At 35.5% G+C, this 25,412-nt stretch overlaps 2 protein-coding genes across 2 annotated transcripts; one reads left to right on the top strand and one right to left on the bottom strand.

Moving 5' to 3' along the window:
* Positions 1-12,641: 12,641 nt before the first annotated feature.
* LOC116117342 (pentatricopeptide repeat-containing protein At1g59720, chloroplastic/mitochondrial-like) lies at positions 12,642-15,045 on the top strand. Its single transcript, XM_031403388.1, has one exon. The coding sequence runs from the start codon at positions 12,884-12,886 to the stop codon at positions 14,726-14,728; it is 1,845 nt and encodes a 614-aa protein (XP_031259248.1). The 5' UTR covers positions 12,642-12,883; the 3' UTR covers positions 14,729-15,045.
* Positions 15,046-16,881: 1,836 nt separating this feature from the next.
* On the bottom strand, positions 16,882-21,686 carry LOC116117320. The gene is made up of 4 exons (XM_031403356.1): positions 20,964-21,686; positions 18,575-19,177; positions 18,181-18,472; positions 16,882-17,328 (listed from the first exon to the last, which is right to left on the bottom strand). Exons 1-4 carry the CDS (start codon positions 21,612-21,614, stop codon positions 17,291-17,293), a joined length of 1,584 nt encoding a protein of 527 aa, XP_031259216.1. The 5' UTR covers positions 21,615-21,686; the 3' UTR covers positions 16,882-17,290.
* Between the last annotated feature and the right edge of the window lie 3,726 nt (positions 21,687-25,412).

Below are 25,412 nucleotides of genomic sequence, written 5' to 3'. Positions count from 1 at the left end.
CGGAGTAAAAGATGAAGGGAATGGAGAGGGATCGAGTCAATCTCATCAACGTATTATAGACGACATGGCGACTCTGCAGGATAACATAACGACAGAAATGTGGGCAGTTGTAGTCGTTGATGGAGTATAGGTGTACGAACAATTGTAAGGGTTGATAATTAGCAGCTTCGTATTTATCTATTCAGATATGTATTAATGTGGTGTTTTTAAATGGTGTATTAGTACTTCAAATCCTAGTTAGCAAATTCACGTATAAAATGCGAATAAACGTATTTTATAAAGAGCTGCCGAATTATTCGTGTATATTATGACCATCCGTATAATTCACTAATTTTTTAAAACAAAAAAAAAAAAAAATAATGGAACACCCCAAAACGAATCGTTTTAGGGTGGGGTTTGACTCAAATTAATCAAAATCTCTTTTCTCATCTTCCTCAGTTCTTTGACAGCTCTCTTTGACGTCTTCGACAGTTTGACTCTTCTTCAAATCTTCAGCAATTCAATGGATTGTTGTCTTTAAAGTTGCTTTCTAGTTTTCTTCATCTCTTGAGTCTTGATCTGTTCTTCTCTTCTCTTTAGTCTTTCTCTTTAACTCTCTTTTCCAAGCTTAAAGTCCAAGAGTAAGACTTCAAGGTACACACTTCTTCTCTTCTCTTTAAATCTCGTATGTTGGTTGATTGCTTGTGTTTGTGCTGGTGTGTAAGTAGTGGTAGTAAGGGGACCGGTGGATTGATGGATTTGTTATATTGGTGGATTGATAGATTTGTTTGAAACATGTTTGATGAAATGTTTGTGAGAGTTATATTTGTATTTGAGTGTGATTTTACACGTGCAGACTAGGCAATAAGTAAAAAGGATCAAAACCGAAAAAGGCAACTCAATCTATTGCTTTACAGTCCCTTACAGAGGGTGTTATCCTTGCCAGTGAGCCAAATCAGACTGAGCAAACCAACAAAATTCCTCCTGCCGTCTCTCAGACTAAGATCCAATCTACTTCTGCGGTCCTACCATAGCTCCTCCCTTTACCACAGCATTTTCGGTGCTTCCTGCTAATAAGGCTTCTTGTACTTTGTTTCGATTCTTATTAGACTTTTGTTTGTGTTGTAGAGGTGTCAGGGTTTGGTTTGTTTAATTTGTCATAGAGTTGATATTCGGTAATGACCCTTATTGTTGGGTGTAATTTGTGTTTTTTGAGAACTTTGTTTGCGTGAACTGAGGTGTAATTTGCATTTAAAGTCATATAATATATACTTTATAGTCTTAATTATTGAATTATCTCATGGAAATAATGTTCATTGAAAAAAAATTAATTCAATTAATCTTATTGTACACTTAATATCTAAGATAGAGATTAGAATCTAATCATTAGATTGCGTGTTTTAGCATCACTATAACGTCATTCTAATATAATTTAAATATAACTTGTTTAAGTTCAACTCCTCCCTCATAGCTTATAGCTTAAAGTTCAATCATAATAATATGGAAAAGGTTCTCATCCTGCCATATTTTTCAAAACGTATTATTAACAATACGTCATATTAAATTTATATATATCCGTATCGTATTTTTTTCATATCCAAATTTTATGGTCAAATTTTTACAAACATATTTTTCACCATTTGCTGTATCATAACTGTAAAGTTTTCGTACCCTTTTTCTGCCGTACTCGTATTTACTAACTAGGCTTCAAATTAATATGGAGAATTTGTTTTTAATTTACTGATTAAAAAATTACCAAACAAATATTTAATATTATTAAAATATAAATTGAAGAGTCTTAGGGTATAATAATAAATTATTTTAACAAAGTGCACCAAAATATTCTATCAATAAATCATTTATAAAAAAATATATCTAACAATTATTCAACAATTTATTCAACTTTAATATAATATTAAAAAAATTTACCAAAGACATTTTCTTATTCAAATTCTATTCTCGTAATAATAACCTAACACGAAAATACTATTCTAAATATTCTACTAAAAACCACCTTCCTTATCCACTGTAGGTCTTAGTCACTGGACTCTATGTGGCTCCGTCCCTAAAGGAGAGATCCGGGCAACCGGCTGGTTTGTGTTTTCGAATAACACCATCTTAATTATACCTTAAGGGTAAAACCGTCTTTCCTGGTTAAACTTTATACTTATATTTTGGTTTTTGTTGCAGAAGAAAAAATTTATTGATAGTGTTTGTGCAAAGAAACGTATGATTTGTGTCGCTGTAGTGAAATCCTTTAAGATTAATTGTAGGTTGAAATTAGATATGCTGATGATTCTAGTATCATTGTGAAGGGAGAAGTAAACATTATCTCCGATCATATTACCAAAATGAAATACGAATTGGTCACTATGTTGTGGTTCTTGGGTTTCTTGCACACAAAGTGTTTGATAAATTGCTACCTCTAAATTACTCTAGTTGTCTTGCCATACTTCCCACCATGCTCTCCGCCCAAAGAATCAAACTAGAGACAAGCATAACTATAATCCCCTCTTCAGCCGAGGAAATTGCAAACAATGATGATCTTTTGATTGAATTACTCATTCGTCTTCCATTCAAGTCCTTGCTCCTATTCAATTCAGTATCCAAACACTGGCTGTCCCTTCTCTCCGATCCTGACTTCTCCGACCAAAGTCTTATACCCAGACCCACCTCTGGCCTCTTTTTGTGTAATATTGATCGTTCAGAATACGACTTCATCATTCTTAATTCCAGTTCATCTCGCAATACCCTTCAATTGCTTACTTTGGGTGATGATTCGTCAAAGATCATGGTTCTGCATTCTTGTACCGGTCTCTTATTGTGTTGCAGTTTGAAAGTAAAGGAGTTTTCCCGCTACTTAAATTTGAAGTATTTCGATAACTATTATGTTTTCAATCCCACTGCCAAGCAATACACTATGCTTCCTCCAATCCGTGCCAGAACTAGAGTCTTTAGAGCTATTCTGGGTATCTTCTTGGCATTTGATCCTTCGAAATCACCTCATTGCAAGTCATTTATGTAAGGAGTATTTGTGATTCCTTAGAAAATACCCGTTTTGAGATGCTCATTTACTCGTCAACAACTGGGGGTTGGCAACATTCTGGAAATACTTTCCTTGGTCCATTCAGTTTAAATGCAGGGGGTGGTGTTTTCTGGAATGGTGCCGTTCACTGGATTAATTTTAGGCTGAAATCTTTATATTTGGACGTTGAAGAAGAGAAAGTGGGAGAAATGCCAATGCCTCCTACTCCTGATGGATTTGCGCACAGGAGTTTTTCTTACTTTGGAGAGTCTCGAGGCCATTAACATCTTGTTGAGACTTATAGTTCCAGTGCTGTTCAATTTAATGTGTTTGAAATTGAGAAAGACTACTCCAGGTGGTTCGTCCAGTATCAGGTTGATCTTCGTGGGGTTGCAACAGCATTTCCTGAAATGCTTTACAGTGATTTTAATCAACATTACTGTTTTCAATATTGTGCGTGGTAAGGGAAGAGAATGACGATGACTCATATATAGAGTTGCAGTTGCCTAACAAAGTAATTCAATACAATCTCAAGGAGAAAACTTTCGAGACACTTCATCTGTTTGTTCCAAATGGTTCTAAAAAGAGGAATAGATATGCAACACATTATCAATGGGTTGATACTTTCAACAAATTAAGAGTCTGGCTTGTGTTTAGTGATGTTTATGTTCAGGTGATCATGGGTTTCGCCATTCTTCTTGTGATTTCAGGTCTTTTATTTTGTGATGTATGTTGGTAATTATGAATTGCTACAACTATGCTCAAAGATTTGTTTAGGTCATTCTGTGTTTGACCAGTTTATAGTCCGATTATAAAGAATCACAAACCACCCAGAATAGACTTCGTCCATAACATAGACATCAAATTAGTAGCGTCAACTCTCAAGACTCTCCAAAATACCTGAAACTCCTCCCACCCTCCCAATCTTTAGGAATTTGAGTTGTACTAGGCATGTCATTTCTTAAAGTTTGTCTACNCAAAAGATAGTAATTGCGTGTGCTCTAGTTAGGGCCAGTAAATTCAAACCAAAGCTTGCCTTTAACTGCTTTGATGGTTTCAAATTAACAGTGTGTGTATTATCATATGAGCTACTACTTTAGTTGCCTTAAAACTAAAAACGGCTTCATTTTGATTGAATTGGATTTCACTATTTTCATGTTGAATTGAATTGGATTTCAGTATTTTCATATTGATTTGGATTTGTGCTCAAATTAGATTCTAATTTACTCGTCAAAAACTGGGGGCTGGCAACTTTCTGGAAATACTTTCCTTGGTCCATACAGTTTAAATGCATGAAGTGGTGTTTTCTGGAACGGTGCCATTCACTGGATTCGTTCTATGCCGAAATCTTTATATTTGGACATTGAAGAAGAGAAAGTGGCCTCCTATTCCTGATGGATTTGAGCACAGGAGTTTTTCTTACTTTGGAGTGTCTCGAAGCCATTTACATCTTGTTGAGATTTATAGTCCCAGTACTGTTCAATTTAATGTGTTTGAAGTTGAGAAAGACTACTCCCGGTGGTTCATCAAGTATCAGGTTGATCTTCGTGGGGTTGCATCTGTTAGAAATATTTTATATTTCTCATAAGGTGGTCCATATATTAATTTTATCATATAGTTGTTTTAAAATAATTAAATTAACTGAAGGGCATGTTGGTCATTTACTTTTGATGGAGAGGTTCTGTAGTTAATTAAATAACTGCACTTTAGGAGTTTTTGAACTGCCATATAAAAGAGGCATTCTCTCTCTATTCCTAAATTAATTCATTACGTATATTTTTCTTTATTCATCAAAAGAACAGATTGATAATAAGGGAACAAAGGGAGAGATATACAGTGTCCTCTTTCATAATCTCATTTAAAGATTACATATGGATTCATGTATATTTTATTCGTTTTATAAATAGTGAAAATGCATCAAAGTTTCAGATTTTTGGGATTTAAGATTATGCAGTTTTAGGGCATATAAATATGATTATATTGTTGATTCTTTGCCATTCATGGAATTGATAAAATTGCTATTAAGATTGTTTTACATGTGGTATCAGAGCAATACGTAGAAACTAATATATTTTCCATTAAGTTGTTTTTTAATATATTAGGGTTCTTAGGGATGAAGAAATTGAGTTGGGTTTGGAAATTGACAAATATAAAGGGCTATTAAATTTGATTGGGTTTTATAAATTTGATTGAGTTTGTGAATCTATTAAATGGCTGGAAAGTTGACCGAAATCAAATTTTCTCATGATGAAATATGATTTTCCAGATTAGTTTTTCAGTAAAATATTTCTAGAAATTCAGATTCCAAAATTTTTCCTGAAATTCGGGTCAAATATTGACCCATATGTTGATCCAACCCAATTTCCTTTAATATCCATTTGTTTTAGTTTATATAAACCCAAATAAAAGAAGCACAAACCATATTTATTTTTTAAGTGAGCCCAATTCAAACCCAAACCCAAACTTATTAAGAAAATTCAAACCCAAACCCATTAATAATAACCCATAACGAAGCCCAACCCATTTAGTCAAACGAGTAAACCCGATCTAGTCAGTATTCAAATCGGTAAACGGGTCAAACCACTCCAGACCGTTGACTAAACGGTCAACTATCAAAATTAACAGTCAATCATCAAAGTTAACGGTCAACCGTCAAAGTTAACGATCAAAGGGTCGAATTGACCCAATTTTGACCTTGTATAGTATTATAGTTATTATTTAAGTTTAATACTATATTATGTATAATTTTTTAGTCACCAAAGTGGTCAAATTAGAATGGTTATCCTATAGATATCAAACTAAGTTAGATTTAATTACTCATGATAGTTAGATGCTTTAAAGAGATGACATGAGTAATTTGAAGTTCATAAATTATAGGATAGTTAAGGATCGCCTAAAGGTAGATTAGTTAATCTTATAATTATGAACATAACTATAGTTAATTAATATACTTGACCGAGTGTGTTTAGTATATCCAAAGATAACGAACATGTCTAACGAAAATACATTTGATTACCAATTAAGAAAATTGCATCAATTAAGTTAATTATTGTATATCGTTATATCTCCCAAAGGAGATTTTCAATATACATTTATGTTTTAATAATAATAATTTTTTAATATCTGAACCTAAAATTATGTATTAGGTATAAAACTCAAAGCATTAATGTGTAAGCATAATTTTGTTTTTGCAACATCTGCTATTAATGCCTCATCTATTGTTAAGTTTAATGCGTTCAATTATAATGAGTGGAGTGAGCAAGTCGAGTATTACTTGGGTATTCAGAATATCGACCTTGCACTCATGATAGAGAAACGAATTGATCTCACTGAGAACAACACTGATGAGGATAGGTCTTTCCTTAAAGAATAGGAGAGATCGAATAGATTGAGCATGAAGTTTTTACAGATGACAATGGCGAGTGAAATTAAGACCTCATTTCCTGCCACAGAATATGCTAGGGAATTTATGAGATTAGCCAAAGAGACTTCTCAGTCTGAGGCCGCTGACAAGTCCCGTATTGGGGCATTAATGAGTAGGCTAACCACCATGAAATATGATGGCTTTCGTAGCATGTGACTGAGATGTCAAATATAACAGCAAGAATTAGGAACATGGGAATGTCTGTGGATAAAAATTTCCTAGTTCAGTTTGTTATTAACTCTTTACCTTCTCAATTTAGTCCATTTCAAATTAATAATAATACAATTAAAGATAAATGGACTATGACTGAGCTTCAAACTAAGCTAGTACAAGAGGAGGAAAGATTGAAGAAACAAGGAGTTCATTTAGTTAATCTTGTGGGCTCGTCCAGAGTTAAGAAGAAATCCAATAAGAAGTATGGAAAGGGCAAAAGGCCACTGAAGATTGAAGAGTCTTCTGCCCAAATCCATAAGAAGGATAAGACTAACGAAAAGTGTCACTTCTGTAAGAAAGTTAGACACTATATGAGGGACTGCCTGAAACATAAGGCATGGTCTGAAAAGAAAGGTAAGCCTAGTGCTTTTGTATGTTTCGAGTCATATTTATCAGAAGTTCCTTATAATACTTGGTGGATTGATTCTGGATGTACCACTCATATTTCTAATACTATGCAGGGATTCCTTATGACCCAAACCATAAACGACAATGAAAGATTTGTATACATGGGAAATCGGGTCAAAGCACGAGTTGAAGCTGTTGGAACCTATCGTTTAATTTGAAGTACTGGACATCATTTAGATTTGTTTAATACTCTTTATGTACCGGAGTTATCCCATAATTTAATATCTTTATCTAAACTTGATTTGGAAGGATATTCTTTTAAATTCGGGAGTGGATGTTTCAGTTTATTTAAACATAATTGTTTAATTGGTTCTTGTGTGCTTTGTGATGGATTGTATAAATTACATCTTGATAGTTTATTTGCTGAAACATTGTTGACCCTATATCATAGTATAGGAACAAAATATGCTTCTGTGGATAAGAAATCTGCTTACTTATGGCATAAACGTTTAGGCCATATATCAAAAGAAAGAATGTAAAGATTAGTTAAAAATGAAGTTTTACCTGATTTGGATTTTATTGATCTTTGCATTTGTGTGAATTGTATTAAGGGAAAACAAACCACATCTACAATTAAGAAAGCAGGCACTAGAACCACAGGACTCCTTGAACTAATACACACAGATATATGTGGTCCGTTCGACGTACCTTCTTTTAGTGGGGAAAGTTATTTTATCACTTTTATAGATGACTTTTCATGATATGAATATGTCTATTTGTTGTGTGAGAAATCTCAATCTGTTAATATCCTAGAGGTATTCATTACTGAAGTTGAGAGACAATTAGATAGAAAGGTGAAAGTAGTTCGATCAGATAGAGGTGGTGAATATTATGGCAGATACAATGAATCTGGACAGTGTCCAGGTCTATTTGCTAAATTCCTAGAAAGTCGAGGCATATGTGCTCAATACACAATGCCAGGGACACCGCAACAAAATAATGTTGCAGAAAGGCCTAACTATACGTTAATGGATATGGTTAGGAGTATGTTGAGTAACTCCTCGTTACCCTCATCATTGTGGATATATGCATTAAAGCTTGCTGTATATTTATTAAACAGGGTTCCTAGTGTAACAAATCCCACATTGAAAGCGTATTGGGGAGGTCTTGGGCTTATAAATGGGAGGAGTCCCTCCACCTAACAGGTTAGCCTTTTGGGTGTGAAACTCCCATCCCATGACAAGTGGTATCAGAGCAGACCCAATCCGTCTTTCGATGTCCCACCAAACATCCACGCAGGGGCGTCCACGTGTGATTGTGGGTCCACACGAGAGTGAGGTGGATGGGCAGGCAGGGGGCCTCACCTGTGACGAGGGAGTCACAGGATTGGATGGGGGAGAATGTAACAAATCCCACATTGAAAGCGTATTGGGGAGGTCTTGGGCTTATAAATGGGAGGAGTCCCTCCACCTAACAGGTTAGCCTTTTGGGTGTGAAACTCCTAGCCCGTGACACTAGTAAGATAGTTCCAAAGACTCCTTTTGAACTGTGGAAAGGAAGGAAACCCAGTTTGAGGCACCTACATGTTTGGGGTTGCCCAGCAGAAGTTAGAATCTATAATCCACATGAAAAGAAACTGGATTCAAGAACAATCAATAGATTTTTTATTGGTTATCCAGAAAAATCTAAAGGGTATCATTTTTACTATCCTGATCATAGGATGAGAATAGTTGAAGCTGGAAATGCAAGATTCATTGGGAATGGTGAAACTAGTGGGAGTGTTGAACCACATAAAGTGGATATTCAAGAAGTCAAGGTACAGGTTCCTACGCCTATGACTTTTACTGAGGTTGTGATTCCTGTAGTTGTCAGACGTTTTGATAACAATCAAGAACAACAAATAATTGAGCAAACCCTTCCTAATAATGTAGCAGTCAATGAACATGTAATGGATGAACCACATGAAGTAGTAAATGAAAAACAAGAAGTGACATTGAGAAGATCTCAAAGACAAATGAGATCTACCATTACTAATGATTATGTGGTTTTTCTTCAAGAGTCAGAATTTGACTTGGGAATGGAAGCATATCCAATTTCGTTTTCACAAGCCCTTCAAAGTGATAATTCTGCAAAATGGTTAGACGCCATGAAAGAAGAGTTAAAATCAATGGAATACAACGAAGTCTAGGATTTAATAGTATTGCCAGTTGTAGAACAGTCAGGTGTAAATGGGTCTTTGAGACCAAACGTAACTCTAATTGCAATATTGAACGATACAAGGCTAGACTTGTTGCTAAAGGCTTTACTCAGAAAGATGGTGTTGATTAGAACGAGCCTTTTCACCGGTTTCCTCAAAGAACTCTTTTAGAATTATTATGGCAATGGTAGCTCATTATGATTTGGAACTTCATCAAATGGATGTGAAAACAGCCTTTCTGAATGAGAATTTAGAAGAAGAAGTATACATGGAACAACCTGATGGTTTTCCAATTAAAGGGAAGGAACACATGGTGTGTAAATTAAAGAGATGAATATATGGACAGAAACAAGCTTCTAGGCAGTGGTACCTCAAGTTTCATAATAGCATTACCACTTTCGGATTTAAAGAAAACACTATTAATCGGTTTATATATCTGAAGGTCAGTGGGAACGCATTTGTAATTCTAGTTCTATATGTTGATGACATCTTGCTTGCTACTAATGATCTTGGTATGATTAATGAAACCAAGAAGTTTCTTTCTAAGAACTTTGAGATGAAGAATATGGGTGAGGCATCCTATGTGGTTGGTCATTTACCTTTGATGGAGAGGTTCTGCAATTAATTAAATAACTGCACTTTGGGAGTTTTTGAACTGCCATATAAAAGAGGTATTCTCTCTCTATTCCCAAATTAATTCATTACGTATATTTTTCTTTGTTCATCAAAAGAAGAGATTGATAATAAGGGAACAAAGGGAGAGATATACAGTGTCCTCTTTCACAATCTCATTTAAAGATTACATATGGATTCAGGTATATTTTATTCGTTTTATAAATAGTGAAAATGCATCAAAGTTTCAGATTTTTGGGATTTAAGATTNTCAGACATGTACCAGACCAGACATTAGTTTTGCGGTTGGCTTACTGGGCAGATATTAGAGTAATCCTAGAATGGATCATTGGCGAACTGCAAAGAAAGTATTAAGATATTTACAAGGGAGAAGGACCATATGCTTACTTATAGGAGATCTGATTATGTCAAGGTAATTGGATATTCAGATTCAGATTTTTCTGGTTGTGTAGACACCAGAAAATCCACATTTGGGTACGTATTTATGTTAGCTGGATGAGCAGTTTCATGGTGCGAAGAAATCTGTCATTACTGCTTCCACTATGGAGGCTGAATTTGTGGCATGCTTTGAGGCCACAGTTCAAGGATTATTGCTATGGAATTTTATTTCAGGGGTTGGGATTGTCGACAGTATTGCCAGGCCACTAAAAATTTATTGTGATAATGCCGCATCAATTTTCTTCTCTAAAAACAACAAATATTCAAAGGGTGTTAAACATATGGAATTGAAATATTTTGCCGTTAAAGAAGAAGTTCAGAAACAGAGAGTGACTATTGAGCATAACAGCACAAATTTTATGATAGCGGATCTGTTGACTAAAGGGTTGTCACCTAAGACCTATAGTGAGCACATTGAGAGGATGGGTATTATTGTTTGTCATGACTAATTTATGATGTGTTGTATATGTTTCTTGATTTACATTATGCTTCTCGTGTTTTGGACACTCTGAGCACTTGATGTGTTGTTTCTGATTCATGTAAATTATTTTGTTGTGTGTTTCTTTATATTATGTTGTTTGATATACATAAATGATAAAGATGATAGAATTTGTCCTTGATAAGGACATTATTGTTGGACCATTAAGAATCATTATAGATTATTCTAGGTATAGAATTTGTAACATGATACATGAAAGGGACTATGTTGATTCAATGACAAACGACCGCCATGATCCTTATGAGTTCTTGCTCAATAATGTTTATATGTTTGACCATTTTAAGAAATTGCCTTTTGGCTAATTATTATTGTGTACACATTATGTGTTATTTCTAAACTATAGGGGGCGTTTGGTTCAGGGAATGTTGGATTACTGGGAATGTTGGATTACTGGAATCTTATATTAAATTGAAAATTACTGGGAATCTTTAGGAAAATATGTTTAGTTAGTTGGTGGGTATGTTATATTAATATGTTTGGTTATGGGGAATAAATTGGTGAGTATGTTATTTAACTTGATAAATTACCTTAAATATTAATATAATATTATTTTTTTTATTAATTTTTGAATAATTCTTTTAACTGTCAATATTTCAGATTTAGCTAAAACATCCCCACTTATATAAAACTTTTATTTACAAAAAAATCACCCCCACCCCCTACCACTGCTTGCCGCCACCGCAAACCACCGCTGAAAGTCTCCGAAAGTTGTCGTGAGCAGCTCACCGTGACCACAAGACTGTGATATGGCCGTTTTTGGCCATATTGATGGCCGAAAGGCCATATCATGCTAGATCTGCTCCCGATATGACCTTTTCGACCATCAATATGGCCAGAAATGGCCGTATTGGGGCCTCTTGATCACGGTGGGTTGCTCACGGCGACTCCAGGTGACTTCCGATGACTTCCCATGGCGACCAGCAATGGTTTGGCTTGCTGCCAGTTTGGCTAGCGGCAGCAAGTGGGTAGGGGTGGTCGCTTAGGTAAGCTGAAATTTGTTTTGATTTCAAGGGTAATTTTGTCCAAAAAAATTAATTAAATGGGGTGAAATGGTAAAAGCAAGATTCATGTAAATAAATTTAAAAATAAGGGCATTATTGTCCTAAAATTTTATTAATGAGGGATAAAATTGTAAAAAAAAAAAAAATTACCCAAGTAATCTTACAATACCTAAGAAAATGGAGGTAATCTGATTACCTCCAATATTACCAACAGTAGCTACTATTGGTATTTGAAGATTACCAGAATCTTATATTACTTAATAAACCAAACATGCTAATCAAGTAATAGAAGATGATTTAATCTCAGTAATCCCATATAACCCGCAATCAAACGTCCCCATAAAGTTATTTACTTTTATATGGATCAAGTGGGAGAATGTTATAAATATTTTATATTTCTCATACGGTGGTCCATGTATTAATTTTATCATATAGTTGTTTTGAAATAATTAAATTAACTGAAAGGCATGATGGCCATTTACCTTTGATGGAGAGGTTATTGCAGTTAATTAAATAACTACAGTTTGAGAGTTTTTGAACTACCATATAAAAGAGGTATTCTCTCTCTATTCCCAACAAAATTTAATTCATTACATATATATATATTTTTTTTTATCCATCAAAGGAAGAAATTGATAATAAGAGAATAAATCAAGAGATATATTGTGTCTTCTTACACAATCTCATTTAAAGGTTACACATAGATTCAAGTATGTTTTATTGGTTTTATAAGTAGTGAAAATGCATCAAAGTTTTAGATATTTTGGATTTAAGATTATACAATTTTAGGACATAACAATATGATTATATCGCTGATTCGTTGCCATCCATGGAACTGATAAAAATTGCTATTAAGATTGTTTTACAATTTATAGAAAAATTGGGGTCGGAAATTAAAAAAACAAATAAATAAACAACGTCAATTTGCTTGTTCATGTTCATCTCCTCCACTTGTCAGGATTTGACAACCGGGTTGGTAACCTGTAAAAACCACACAGTATCATACCTGAGTGGTCGCTAAAGTAAACGGGGTGGGGTGTGTCGTGTTACGACCCATTTTGTCACCTCTACTCCGGCAAAAGCTGAGCGCATTGAGAAATAAGCATTTCGTTAATCTGTTTGCGAAATGGTTCTAGCACTTTCATTAACTGCACCACCACCACCACCACCTCAAAATCTCTCCACCACCACTAACAACAAGAATGGCAACTCAGTTAGTAATTACAGCCTTCTTCTCTTATCCTTATCTGAGTGTAACAACATGTCTCAGCTGAAACAAATCCATGCTCAAACTCTCCGTACCACATTGCCTCACCATCACCACTCTCTCTTTCTCTTCAGTAGAATTCTCAATTTCGCATCCTCTGCTGATCTTGACTATGCGTATCGTGTTTTTGATCAAATCGATACTCCCAATTCCTTTATGTGGAATACACTTATAAGAGCTTGCGCAAAAAACGTTGATTCTAAACTACAGGCTATAAACCTTTATAAAAGGATGTTAGAGGAAGGAAATGTTATGCCTGATAAGCACACGTTCCCATTTGCTTTGAAAGCTTGTGCATACTTGTTTGCTCTCTTTGAGGGGAAACAAGCTCATGCCCAAATTTTGAAATATGGGTTTGGTTCAGATGTTTATATAAATAACAGTTTGATTCACTTTTATGCTTCTTGTGGGTGCTTGGACTTATCAGAGAAAGTGTTTGAGAATATGCTTGAAAGAAGCATTGTTTCGTGGAATGTTATGATTGATGCTTTTGTTCAGTTCGGTGAGTTTGATTCTGCATTGAAACTGTTCGGTCAAATGCAGAATTTGTTTGAACCTGATGGTTATACATTGCAGAGTATTATAAGTGCTTGTGCTGGTTTGGGTGCTTTGTCTCTAGGCATGTGGGCACATGCTTATATTTTGAACAAATGTGAATCTGGTTTAGTTTCGGATATTCTCATAAACAATTCGTTAATTGAGTTGTATTGCAAATGTGGGTCGTTAGAATTAGCTCAACAAGTCTTTGAGAGGATGCCTAAACGTGATATAACTTCATGGAATTCTATAATTCTAGGATTTGCCATGTATGGACAGGCTGATGCAACATTGGAATATTTTGCTAGGCTTGTAAAAGGCGAAAGCTTTGGTCCCAATGCAATCACATTTGTTGGTGTGTTAAGTGCGTGTAACCATAGAGGCATGGTTACCGAGGGCCGTGAGTTATTTGATCTGATGATAAAAGAGTATAACATTACACCTGTATTAGAGCACTATGGATGCCTTGTTGATCTTCTTGCTCGTGCTGGGCATATCGATGAAGCCCTAGATATTGTATCAAACATGCCAATGAAACCTGATGCGGTAATATGGAGGAGTCTTCTTGATGCTTGTAGCAAGAAAAATGCGAGTGTGGAGCTAAGTGAAGAAATGGCTAAACAAATTTTTGAGTCAGAAGGCGGCATTTGCAGTGGCGTTTATGTGCTTTTGTCTAGAGTGTATGCATCAGCTAGCAGGTGGAACGATGTTGGGTTGGTGAGGAAATTGATGAGTGACAAAGGTGTAACAAAAGAGCCTGGCTGCAGTTCAATAGAGATAAATGGTGTTGCCCATGAATTTTTTGCTGGGGATACTTCCCATCCTCAAACTAAACAAATATATGGGGTTTTGGATGTGATTGATGATAGGCTGAAAGGTATGGGGTATTCACCTGACTATTCACAAGCCCCCATGGTTGATGAACTCAATGATGGTAAACAACACTCACTCAGGCTGCATAGTGAGAGACTTGCCATTGCTTTGGGGATCTTGAACTTGAAACCAGGCATACCAATTCGTGTTTTCAAGAATCTTCGAGTATGCAATGACTGTCACCGGGTAACCAAACTCATCTCTAAAATCTTCAATGTTGAGATTATTGTGAGAGATCGCGCCAGATTTCATCACTTTAAAGACGGCTTCTGCTCATGCATGGATTATTGGTAATGGGCTAATGGCTGTTGTACAAAAGAGATCATATAGATTTAACACTTGATGGTTCTGTAAAGTGTAACCTTGGGAAAACCCAAACTGCACCATTTATGAAGTTGAAATTTTATTTAAGATACTTGGGTTAGCCATGGAGCTGTAGTAATGGGCTCGGTGATGGAGCCCGGTTTCCCAAGCTCATGATATTAAGGGTGCGTTTAGTTCAGTGAATGTTAGATTACTGGAAAGTTAAATTACCTTGAAGATTATCAGGAATCTTTAGGAAAATGTGTTGGTTAATTTGCAGGTATGTTATATTAATATGTTTGGTTGTGAGGAATAAATTTGTGGGTATGTCATTTAAATTACTGAATTGTCCTCTTATTAAATATTATTATTATATTATTGTTTAATATTGTTATTTGGATTTTTTATAACCCCCCTACATTTAAAAACTTAGCAAAAACAACCTCATAATAAAAGTTTGGAAAATCAATAATGCTCCTCCACCAACCTAGCCACTGTCGGCCGTCGGCAACCATCGTCGGCCACCGGTAGTCGGCAACCTAATGGTGCACAAAAGGTAGGAAATGGCCTCCGTGCGTTGTGTGGCCATTTTTGGCCAGATCTGTCACGATCTGGCCATTTCTGGCTAGAAATCGCCATATCAGCGCACGATGACCATTTTCGGCCTTCCGTGAGCCGTTCCGCCGGCGGCAGTGGTTAGCCGCCGTCAATAGTTGCCAGCAACTCGCGACAGCAGGTGGGTGAGTTGCAATTTGTTTTGAATTGAAAGGTAATTTTGTCCACAAAGTTAATTAGTTGGGGTGAAATAGTAAAAGCTATATTTATGTAAATTAATTTTAAAATAAGGGTATTATTATCCTAAAATTTTATTAATAAGGGATATAATTGTAACAAAAAAAAAAGATTACCTTAATAATGTTATATTGCCTAAGAAAATAGAGGTAATCAGATTACCTCCAATATTATCAACAGTAACTAATTATTGGTATTTGAAAATTAACAGAATCTTATATTAGTTGACAACCAAACGTGGTAATCAAGTAATGTAAGATAATATAATTTCAATAATTCTACGTAACTTCCAATCAAACGCCCCATAAGAGAATTAGGCAAGTGATTTTTACTCCACTATTTTTGTCTTTAATCCCCATCTTCGAGTTTAAGTGGGATAAAATTATTATATAAAAAATTCTTCTTCTATCATATACTCCACTTCAAAACTTTATATTTTCAGTCATCAAAATTAAAAGTAAATATAAATCAAATCAAATTTTCATTTTGTCAATATAAGAAGGAAAATTGTGATATCCGAGGGATGAAATAGATTTTTGTTCTATCAAGATAGATTTAAAAGTGATCATTTGATTATAAGAGGTTTAGGATTTGAATCCGTAAACAAATGAATCTGATAACCACATTGATTGATTTAGTCTCATGTTCTATTGTTTATTCTAATTGATTTAAATTTATTTTTAATTTTGTATAACTGTAGATATTGATGAATAATTTTTGGTTGGGGTGTAGTTGATTGGTTTGGACGGGGTGACTTTGGAAGGAAGTAAGAAATAAAGAGAGATTTTTTTAATCACTCATTTGTCAAATCTGTTAAAAGAAAAGGTAGTTATGCGTGTGTTGACAATAGAACAAAAAAGTTATTATAAATAGGACCTACATTAATTGAGTGCCCTTTTTCCAATTTCTTAGGTGCAAAGCAATTTTGCTTTCAAGTAATCAAAACTTCTGGAATGAATCTCATCCACAATGTAACCTCAGACCTGCACCACTGGTTATACTTTAGTGAGGATTACCTTTAACATAGCAATCAATTATCCCCAGCGAGATCAGAATAAGCCTCTGACAGTTGTATTTCTAGATAATCTCAACAATAGATAGTGGCCAACGCAACTACCACCTTTTTATCATTTTCTAAAAGCCAGTTGCACTATTTCAAACATTTGGTAATGACCTCCCACTCCAGCCGCTAATTGCTCTCAATTCTCAAATCATTATTCAAACTCATAACAAATGCACATACCAACCTCTGAATGAGTTTTCCTTAGCAAGTAGATACCCTTTTCAATTGATTTATGCATTACTACGTCAAAGAAGATAAAAAATCTGTAAAATGAAAGAGTAACAAGAGGTTTCAAGCCAACAAAATAAATTTATGATTTTATAAGTATAGTGTTTACAAGACAGCAAGCACCTGGAGGTTCCAAGCGGCAAACCATACTTTTTTTTTTTTTGTATAATAAAAAAGTTGAGCTAAAACAAAATTGATCAGTGAACCAACAAAGGAATTTAAATTTCAATAACTCTTCCAAGCTGAATAAAATTGTGACCCTTGGCTGCTACAAGGGCATCTCATTTTCTTATGTTTCCCAGTGCTAGACCATTCCTGCTGTGTCTCACAATAGCCAAAAGCAACTCCCATTTTTACTGACTCCTTGAATGCTTTCAACTAGCATATTGATATGGCTGAATTGGTATGTACAGAACATGAAGGTTGTGAATACATATTGCATACAACCTATGATGTCCAAACAATGCATCTTATGATTGGATCCCCTGTCTTGCAAATTCTCTGGCCCCTGATACATAAAGAAAGAAAAAACGTAAGCAAGGATGAAAGAAGGCATCATCTGAAATGGAGATATGAAATAGCACAAGAAATTGCATAGGAGTTTCCTTGGACTCTTAAGTTTTAAGTTAGATTATCTAAACTACAGTATTTTGATACCCAACGTACTAAAAAAAAAAAAAAATAGTTATATGCATCTTCCAATGATGTGCAAACCCAATAGGAAAAGCCTCGAGATGCAATATCGATTTTCACAAATTCCAGGAAATAAAAATTCTTTCACGTTCTTGTTTAGGCAGTATTATCTATCCACAAAAAATCTTTATGGGCGGTTACCAGATTCATTTAAAACAACATTTTTCCAAGTACTAGAGAACGAGCTCCAGAGTAAGCAAATGGGAAAAATATTTATGCCTGCAATTTGTTCCCTTTTCCCTTTTGGGCTAACCTGTGCTCTTAACAGCTTAAGAAAGACAAAGTGGTAAATGCTTAGTGTTACGATGGTATTATAACCAACAACAAATGAAGAGACAACACCCAGCCATGTCTAAAAGCCACAACATTATTTTGAATGAATTATCTAATACAACATTATACTAGATTGGTTGGTAAAAACTAATGCCAAAATAAAATTATAGTAACAATATGACTAACAACCAAATTCCAAACACTAGAAACATCAAGATTTATGTTTATGTTTATTTGAGACAAGTTTGAGAAAGCAATCAGAGAGGAAGTCTATGGCAATGAGTGGTTGCGATGCAAACTAAAAAACATCTAAACTAAATTACAAAATCACAGCCTCTATCAAGATCAAAACAAGCAATTTATCAATATATGTGTGCATTAATCTAAATCTGACCTTTTGAAGATAATAGAACAACAACAACATGCATATCAGCATTGTTTGGAGGAAGTTGGAGCCGCAGGGGAAAAAGCTTTCCATTCAAAGGACTTCGAGTACACACAACGATGTCCTCAATACCTAGATCTTCCTTCAATTTTTGAGTCAATTCTTCAACTCCTGTTCCCTTAAAGCTTAAAGAATAACCCTCCGTTCCAACATCATCAACCTCTCCGCTCTCCTCAGCCACGTGGTAGTATATAGTCCTTCCCTCAGACTTTGGTGGCGAACCCACATGCGAATCGTTTGACTGAAAACCATCACACAACAGACATTAAAAAAAATGAACACCCAGAACAAAAATTGTACTTTTTTTATTTTTTTCTAAGGAAGAATAGAATAGATCACGAACCTCTTGTCTTGAAAAGTTCCCAGGTTTGGTAATAACGGAAGAAGGTGAATTTGACCCAAAATCTAAAGAATCCGAATGAGGAACGGGTGGTGGAGCTGGAGCTTCTTGATGAGACTGAACCAAAATCTCAACCACATGAACATCCCACAATACCCAATCTTGAGTTGCTGTTCTATGAGGAATATCATGAGTGACAGAGTTTCTCCAAGGCGGCAAGCCCCCATTGGCTCTCAAAAAATGACCGTAACGCGTCTTGAGCTTCACTTGGTTCGCTTCTCTGACGGGTTCCCATTCAACAGAAGAGTCAAGCTTTCTGGGCAGAGACTGAACCACTTTCCGACCCGTCATACCCAGCAAAAACGGCTGGTTGGAGGCGGTGAGATATTTTCCATGACAGCTTTTAAGACGAATTATGTTCTGCGTTCCAGGAACAAGCTCAACAGTCCACCTGGCACTCTTGGAGGATCCGTTACGATCTTGAGTAACCGATTCTTCGTCTTCCTCGGCAACAAGAAACTTGTCGTGGTGGCTACGGAGACGCACCGCCTTGGCGTTGTTAAAGTAGTCCATCCCACTTCGGTGGTGGTTAGATTCAGAGATTGACTGAGAAAAAAGCGATAAATAAAAAGTGTGAAAAACTTGAAGTGGATAATAAAGATTGGAATTTTAGTTGTGAACTGAGCTAGAGGAGATTCAAGATTCACATGGGCAGGCAATGTGAAGACAAATTTATATATAGGGAAAGGTCAGAGCTGGAGGTGATAAAGTCAAAGAGAGACAGCCGTAGAGGGAACTGGAGGAGGAGTCACGCGGTGAAAAGGACGCTGCCGGATACGTGGCATAATGTTATTTTAGTAATTTTACAGGGCTTGCGTGTGAGTTTCGTGTCAGCTGCCGTTAATCCACGTTGGCACCAGATCTGGATGATCTGATCATCATCAAGATGACTACCGAGTCGGTCTACGAAACTTCGTGTTGACGAAGAAGGGTTTAAGGAAATTTTAATCGATAATAACGTGCCGAGTTATCATAATTATATAATATTTTATTCTTATTTTCCAATTAAGTAATGTCATTAATGGACATAAATTACAGGGTTTGACTTCAACCGACGTATCATTTTACTGTGTGAAATAATTTTTTTGAGTTAATTACTATATAAAGTATAATGTAAATCTAAATATCTCACAAGATTATGTCAGATTTATGGCAAGACCTTACGAAATTTAAATGAGATTAAATAATCACACGTGTATGGTTCATAACTTACTAAAAGAAATTAAGATAGGCAAGAGTTAGAAAGGAAGAAGAGTAAGGCACAATAAATATAAATGTCTAATTAAGGTGGTATTAAAAGTCACATGCACTCATACAGAGGAGACGACTGTGCTTCCTAATTAATAATGATTCTCAAGCATTTTTAATAATAATCATAAAGATTTGGTAGAGTTAAGACCTTTATTATGGAGAATTAAGATTTGTATTAAGGTGTTTGAACCAGTTTATGCGTATTTCAATTAATTTTTTATGTTTATTAAACATCTTATAAATTTAATGTTCTAGGTAAATCTAGTCTCAAAATGGTTTAAACCCAAAGAATTAATGAAATAAATAAAACTTCTTAATTATCGGATCAATCCCTGATAAAGAGGTTTAAAATTGGGTTGATAAAAAAGACGTAAAACAAGAACAAGAGGCAGGGGAAGGTGATAAATGATTGTGTAGGTGACTAAAATAAATGGGATTGGGATGAGGCAAAAATGGAGAGAAACTTGAGTGGGTTTCGTGTTTAGTGCTTAATGTTTGGTGGGCATTTATGTTATAACAAGTGCGTTTTAATGGAGTTATAAGTTTTTGGTTTTGTATTATTTTGTCTTTGAATAACACAAGTATATACTTGCTTTCACTCCATAAACTTTACCCAAAATGCGCATCCCAAATATTCATACCATATAATTACATTTTTGGCTTTTTTATTTTTCTTTTTGAGGTGTCTTTAGAATCTTAGAGGTGGGGTTTGACACAATAATTGAAACTTCTGTACTAGTCTTATATATATATTTTTTAAAGTCAAGTAATTATAATAATGTTTCAAGATAAATGTCCTTAGACGAACGGGCTGGGCACGTTATTTAGGCCCATTTGATTTGATAATGTGTACATGGTCTACAGTAATGTGTAAGAGACATTTAAAATTGCCATTTTGTCACCTAGATTGACTGACTTGCTAATATAGTCATTAACGTTTTCTAATCATATAATAATTTCATAGCCTGCAAACACCAAACTCTATCTTTGTCTTTTATTATCAATAATTAATCCTTAGTAAAATCATACTATAATTGTTTAGCAAGTTAAAGAAGATGCAGCAGTAGTTTAGGTTACGTACCTGCTTTTTTGATAAAATTTTGAGCGACTGAGTCGGAAAAATTGAGAATCTGGAAGACTTCAAATTAGGTGACACGACTGACATGGGGGATTGTGGCCCTGAACCCAAAAAATCATCGGAAAAAACCTCCAAAACCTCATCGGAAACCGAAGAGAAACTCGACACTGACGACCAATACTCCTTCAACGACCCCGTTTCCGGTACTTCCACCTCCTGCACATCCCACAAAATCCAGTTCTTTGTTGAACCAGAATACGGTTCGTCATGAGTGACCGAGTTTCTCCACGGCGGCGTTCCTCCGTTTCCACGTAAAAATTTCCCACACCATGACTTGAGCTTCACTTGAAACCCGTCCCTTATTGGCTCCCAATCAATTTTCCAGTCCATGTTGTTCTCCGGTACTGTTTGGATTGCCTTTTTACCCGTCATGCCCAGAAGAAAGGGAAGATCAGAGGCGGTTAAGTACTTACCATAGCAACTTTTGAAACGAACGACGTCGTCTCTGTTTTCAACTAACTCGACTAACCATATAGCTCTCTTTACTGACCCGTTTCTACTTTGACGCACCGTTTCTTGATCGTCGTCGGCGACTAGATACTTGTCGAGATGGCTGCGGAGTTTCACTGCCTTGGCCTTGGTGAAGAGCTCCATGTGCAATCAAGAGATTATAAGTTGTAACTGCAAGCTTTAGTTGATGATGATTAAGAGAGAGAGAGAGAGTAATTGGGGGTAGTGAGAACTAAAGAACTAAAACAAAAATGGGATATTTATATGGGGAAGAAAATGAGTAATTACATTGCACAGTGGTTTGAAGTTATTAATAATTAATAAAAGGAAAGGTGAATTTGTTTGGTTTCTTGTTGTAATTTAGTTTCTTAATAGACAAGAGAAGGAAGATGACAATGAAATTACGTGTACAGAGATTTGCAATAGAGGTTTGACCAAATACAAATAAAAATCAAATCCAATACAATACAATGAAACTTCTAGGTGGGGCGTCAGGAAAGAACTCAGGAAGTATTGAAGTTGACGCGCTGAACGAGCGTGGCATACGGTGTGTGTAAACTGTTTCTGGTACGTTGGTATCTAGACTTGTACTAGGTTTGGGATTAATACAGTGTAGTCCCCATATTTTAGTTTACTTTCTTTCGATTTTCAAAAGATTAAAATGTTTCATATAGTCATTTACTGATTTGAAATTTATACTAAAATAATATTTGGATGCCCACAAACATATCTTAATAACCGGCAAATAATATCTAATATACCTAATATGTCCCCTGTTGAGTTTGATCTATCAATCAAGGACAAAAATTACAATATAGGATGTTGTAAACCACATGAGACAAAAAAAATCTAATAATTATTATTTTTTTGTGAACAAGGTGTCAAAACAAAAAAAAAGCATCTTGACTAATCCTTACAAACTCAATATTTAAAGTTAAGTCAAAAATGTAATAGATAGTCCCAAGATTGTTTGAACCTGTAAGTCAAAACAACCCCTTGGGGTTAAATCAATTAAATTTCTCTCCACCTTTTGTGGCTTTTAATGACATCCACATTTTAAACATAATCATATGACGATAGAATTAATCTAACTAATTGTTTTGATATAAATGGTGTCATTTAACGCACATCAAATAGTGATTGTTGTTAATCATAGAATTAAACAATATTTTTCTGTTCAAATTTTAATACATATTGTTTAATATGATTGTTAATTTATAATGTATGCAATACTTTTTAAGATAAAGTTTATAAATATGAAATTATGTTATAACAAAGATAATTTATATAATTGTTGTGCAGTCAATATGGAGAGGATAATTCCCTATTAGGAGAGAAGATATTTAGATTGGCTCAATTTGAAAGGAAGATATTCAGATTGACTTAGATTCCAACTACGGTAGTCGAAAATCATGCAACTTCCTAATCCTACGTATTTGAATCTTATCTCAACTCTATCATGTAAATAAGTGCTTTATAAACCCATCATAACTTATTTTCAAGGGGGCTGGGCAATTGTTCTAAGCAAATTTTCCTATGAATTATACTATTATTTGTAAGCTCTCAAAAACAATAAGATAACAGTAGACGTAGGCTCAAGTTATAACTTGCCAAACCACTTTAAAAATCTCTCAGTCATTTACTTTATTGCATTTATTATTCATCCACTGTTGGTTATTTGTAATCACGCGCACATACATTCCGGTTCCGACAGGGTCAATCGGAATTCTCTGGTTGGTACAGATTTTTGTATCAACATTTTGGCGCTAAAAGGAGGGCTTGATTCACAGCAGCTCTCCATGTTTTTCCCTGAAGTCTCAACTTCTTCAACAAATCCTAAATTCTTAATCTAGAATCACGTCATCAAATATGAGAATTTGAGTAGAATAAAGTCTGAATTTGGCTAAGTGGTAACAGAAGAATTTTAGCCATTCAAGTTAGCTTTTTGACGGTCCAAGAATCATCCAAATATGAGGTCTACATCTCAAGTTATTATTAAAATATTGAAGCATGTTCCAAATCAGATCACTCAGATTGTGCGCTTAGATCACTTTCATCTTCAGCTTTAGATCGCATGCTAAAATCTCTCAGATTAGAAAGAGCTCGCTAGCTCTCAAGCTCTTCAAGTTTTTTGATTGAGCAATGCTCTTAGATCAAGTTCTCCAAGCTTTCTGATCGAGCAATACTGTCGAATCAAGCTCTTCATGCTTTATGATTGAGCAATGCTCTCAGATAAAACTTTTCATGCTTTTTGATCAAGGAATACTCTCAGATTAAGCTCTACAAGCTTTCTGATCGAGCAATACTCTTGAATCAAGCTCTCCATGTTTTATGATCGAGCAATGCTCTTAAATCAAGCTCTCCATGCTTTCTGATTGAGCCATGATCTCAGATCAAGCTCTCCATGCTTTCTAATCGAGCCATGCTCTCAGATCAAGCTCTCCATGCTTTCTGATAGAGCCATGCTCTCAGATCAAGCTCTTCATGCTTTCTGATAGAGCCATGCTCTCAGATCAAGCTCTTCATGCTTTCTCATCGAGCCATGCTCTCAGATCAAGCTCTCTATGCTTTCTGATCGAGTCATGCTCTGAGATCAAGCTCTCCATGCTTTCTGACCGAGCCATGCTCTCAGATCAAGCTCTTCATGCTTTCTGATCGAGCCATGCTCTCACATCAAGCTCTCCACGCTTTCTGATCAATCCATGCTCTCAGATCAAGCTTTTCATGCTTTCTGATCGAGTCATGCTCTCATATCAAGCTTTTCATACTTTCTGATCGAGTCATGCTCTCAAATCAAGCTTTCTATGATTTTTAATCGAGCAATGCTCTCAGATCAAGCTCTCCATGCTTCCTGATCGAGCAATGCACTTATATCAAGCTCTCCATGCTTTCTGATCGAGCAATGCACTCATATCAAGCTCTCCATGCTTTCTGATCAAGCAATGCACTCATATCAAGTTCTCCATGCTTTTTGATTGAGATATGCTCTCAGATTAAGCTCTCCATGCTTTTTGATAGAACTATGCTCTCAGATCAAGCTGTTCATGCTTTCTGATCGAGCTATGCTCTCAGATCAAACTCTTCATGCTTTCTGATCGAGCTATACTCTCAAATTAAGCTCTCCATGATTTTTGATTGAGCCATGCTCTCAGATCAAGCTCTCCAAGCTTTTGGATCGAGTAATGCTCTCAGATCAAGTTCTCTATGCTTTCCGATCGAGCAATGCTCTTAGAACAAACCCTTCATGCTTTCTAATCGAGCTATGCTCTCAGATCAAGCCCTTCATTCTTTCTGATCGAGCAATGCTCTTAGATCAAATGTTCCATGCTTTCTGATCGAGCTATGCTCTCATATCAAGCTCTCCATACTTTTTGATCAAGTTATGCTCTCAGATCAAGCTCTCCACACTTTCTAATCGAACTCCTCGTACTCTCAGATCGAACTCCCTATGCTCTCAGATCAATCTCTTTATGCTCTCTGATTAATCTCATAAGCTCGCTCATTTGCTTGAGATCACGTGTTCAAGATCTCTCATATCTCTTAGATCGCGGCAAACATAATTCAAGTTTTTCAGTTCGAGACTGCAGCCTATAGTGCGACAACCATCCAGATCAAAGACATGAATTTTTGAAGTGCGATTATGCGCTCAAAAAACTGGGAGGCTATTGTTGTGCGGTCAATTCGAAGGGAATAATTCCCTATTAGGAGAGAAGATATTTAGATTGGCTCAATTTGAAAGGAAGATATTCAGGTTGACTTAGATTCCAACTAAGGTAACTGAAGATCATGCAACTTCATAATCCTATGTATTTTAATCTTATCTCAACTATATCATGTAAATGAGTGCTATATAAACCCATCATAACTTGTTTTCAAGGGGGTTGGACAATTGTTCTAAGCAATTTTTCCTAGGAATTATACTATTCTTTGTAAGCTCTCAAA

The sequence above is a fragment of the Pistacia vera genome, unplaced genomic scaffold, assembly GCF_008641045.1.
Source record: "Pistacia vera cultivar Batoury unplaced genomic scaffold, PisVer_v2 Contig804, whole genome shotgun sequence".
In the NCBI taxonomy this organism is placed as follows: domain Eukaryota; kingdom Viridiplantae; phylum Streptophyta; class Magnoliopsida; order Sapindales; family Anacardiaceae; genus Pistacia; species Pistacia vera.
Note: the sequence above shows the minus strand (reverse complement) of the source record. Positions and strands in the feature narration are given on the sequence as shown.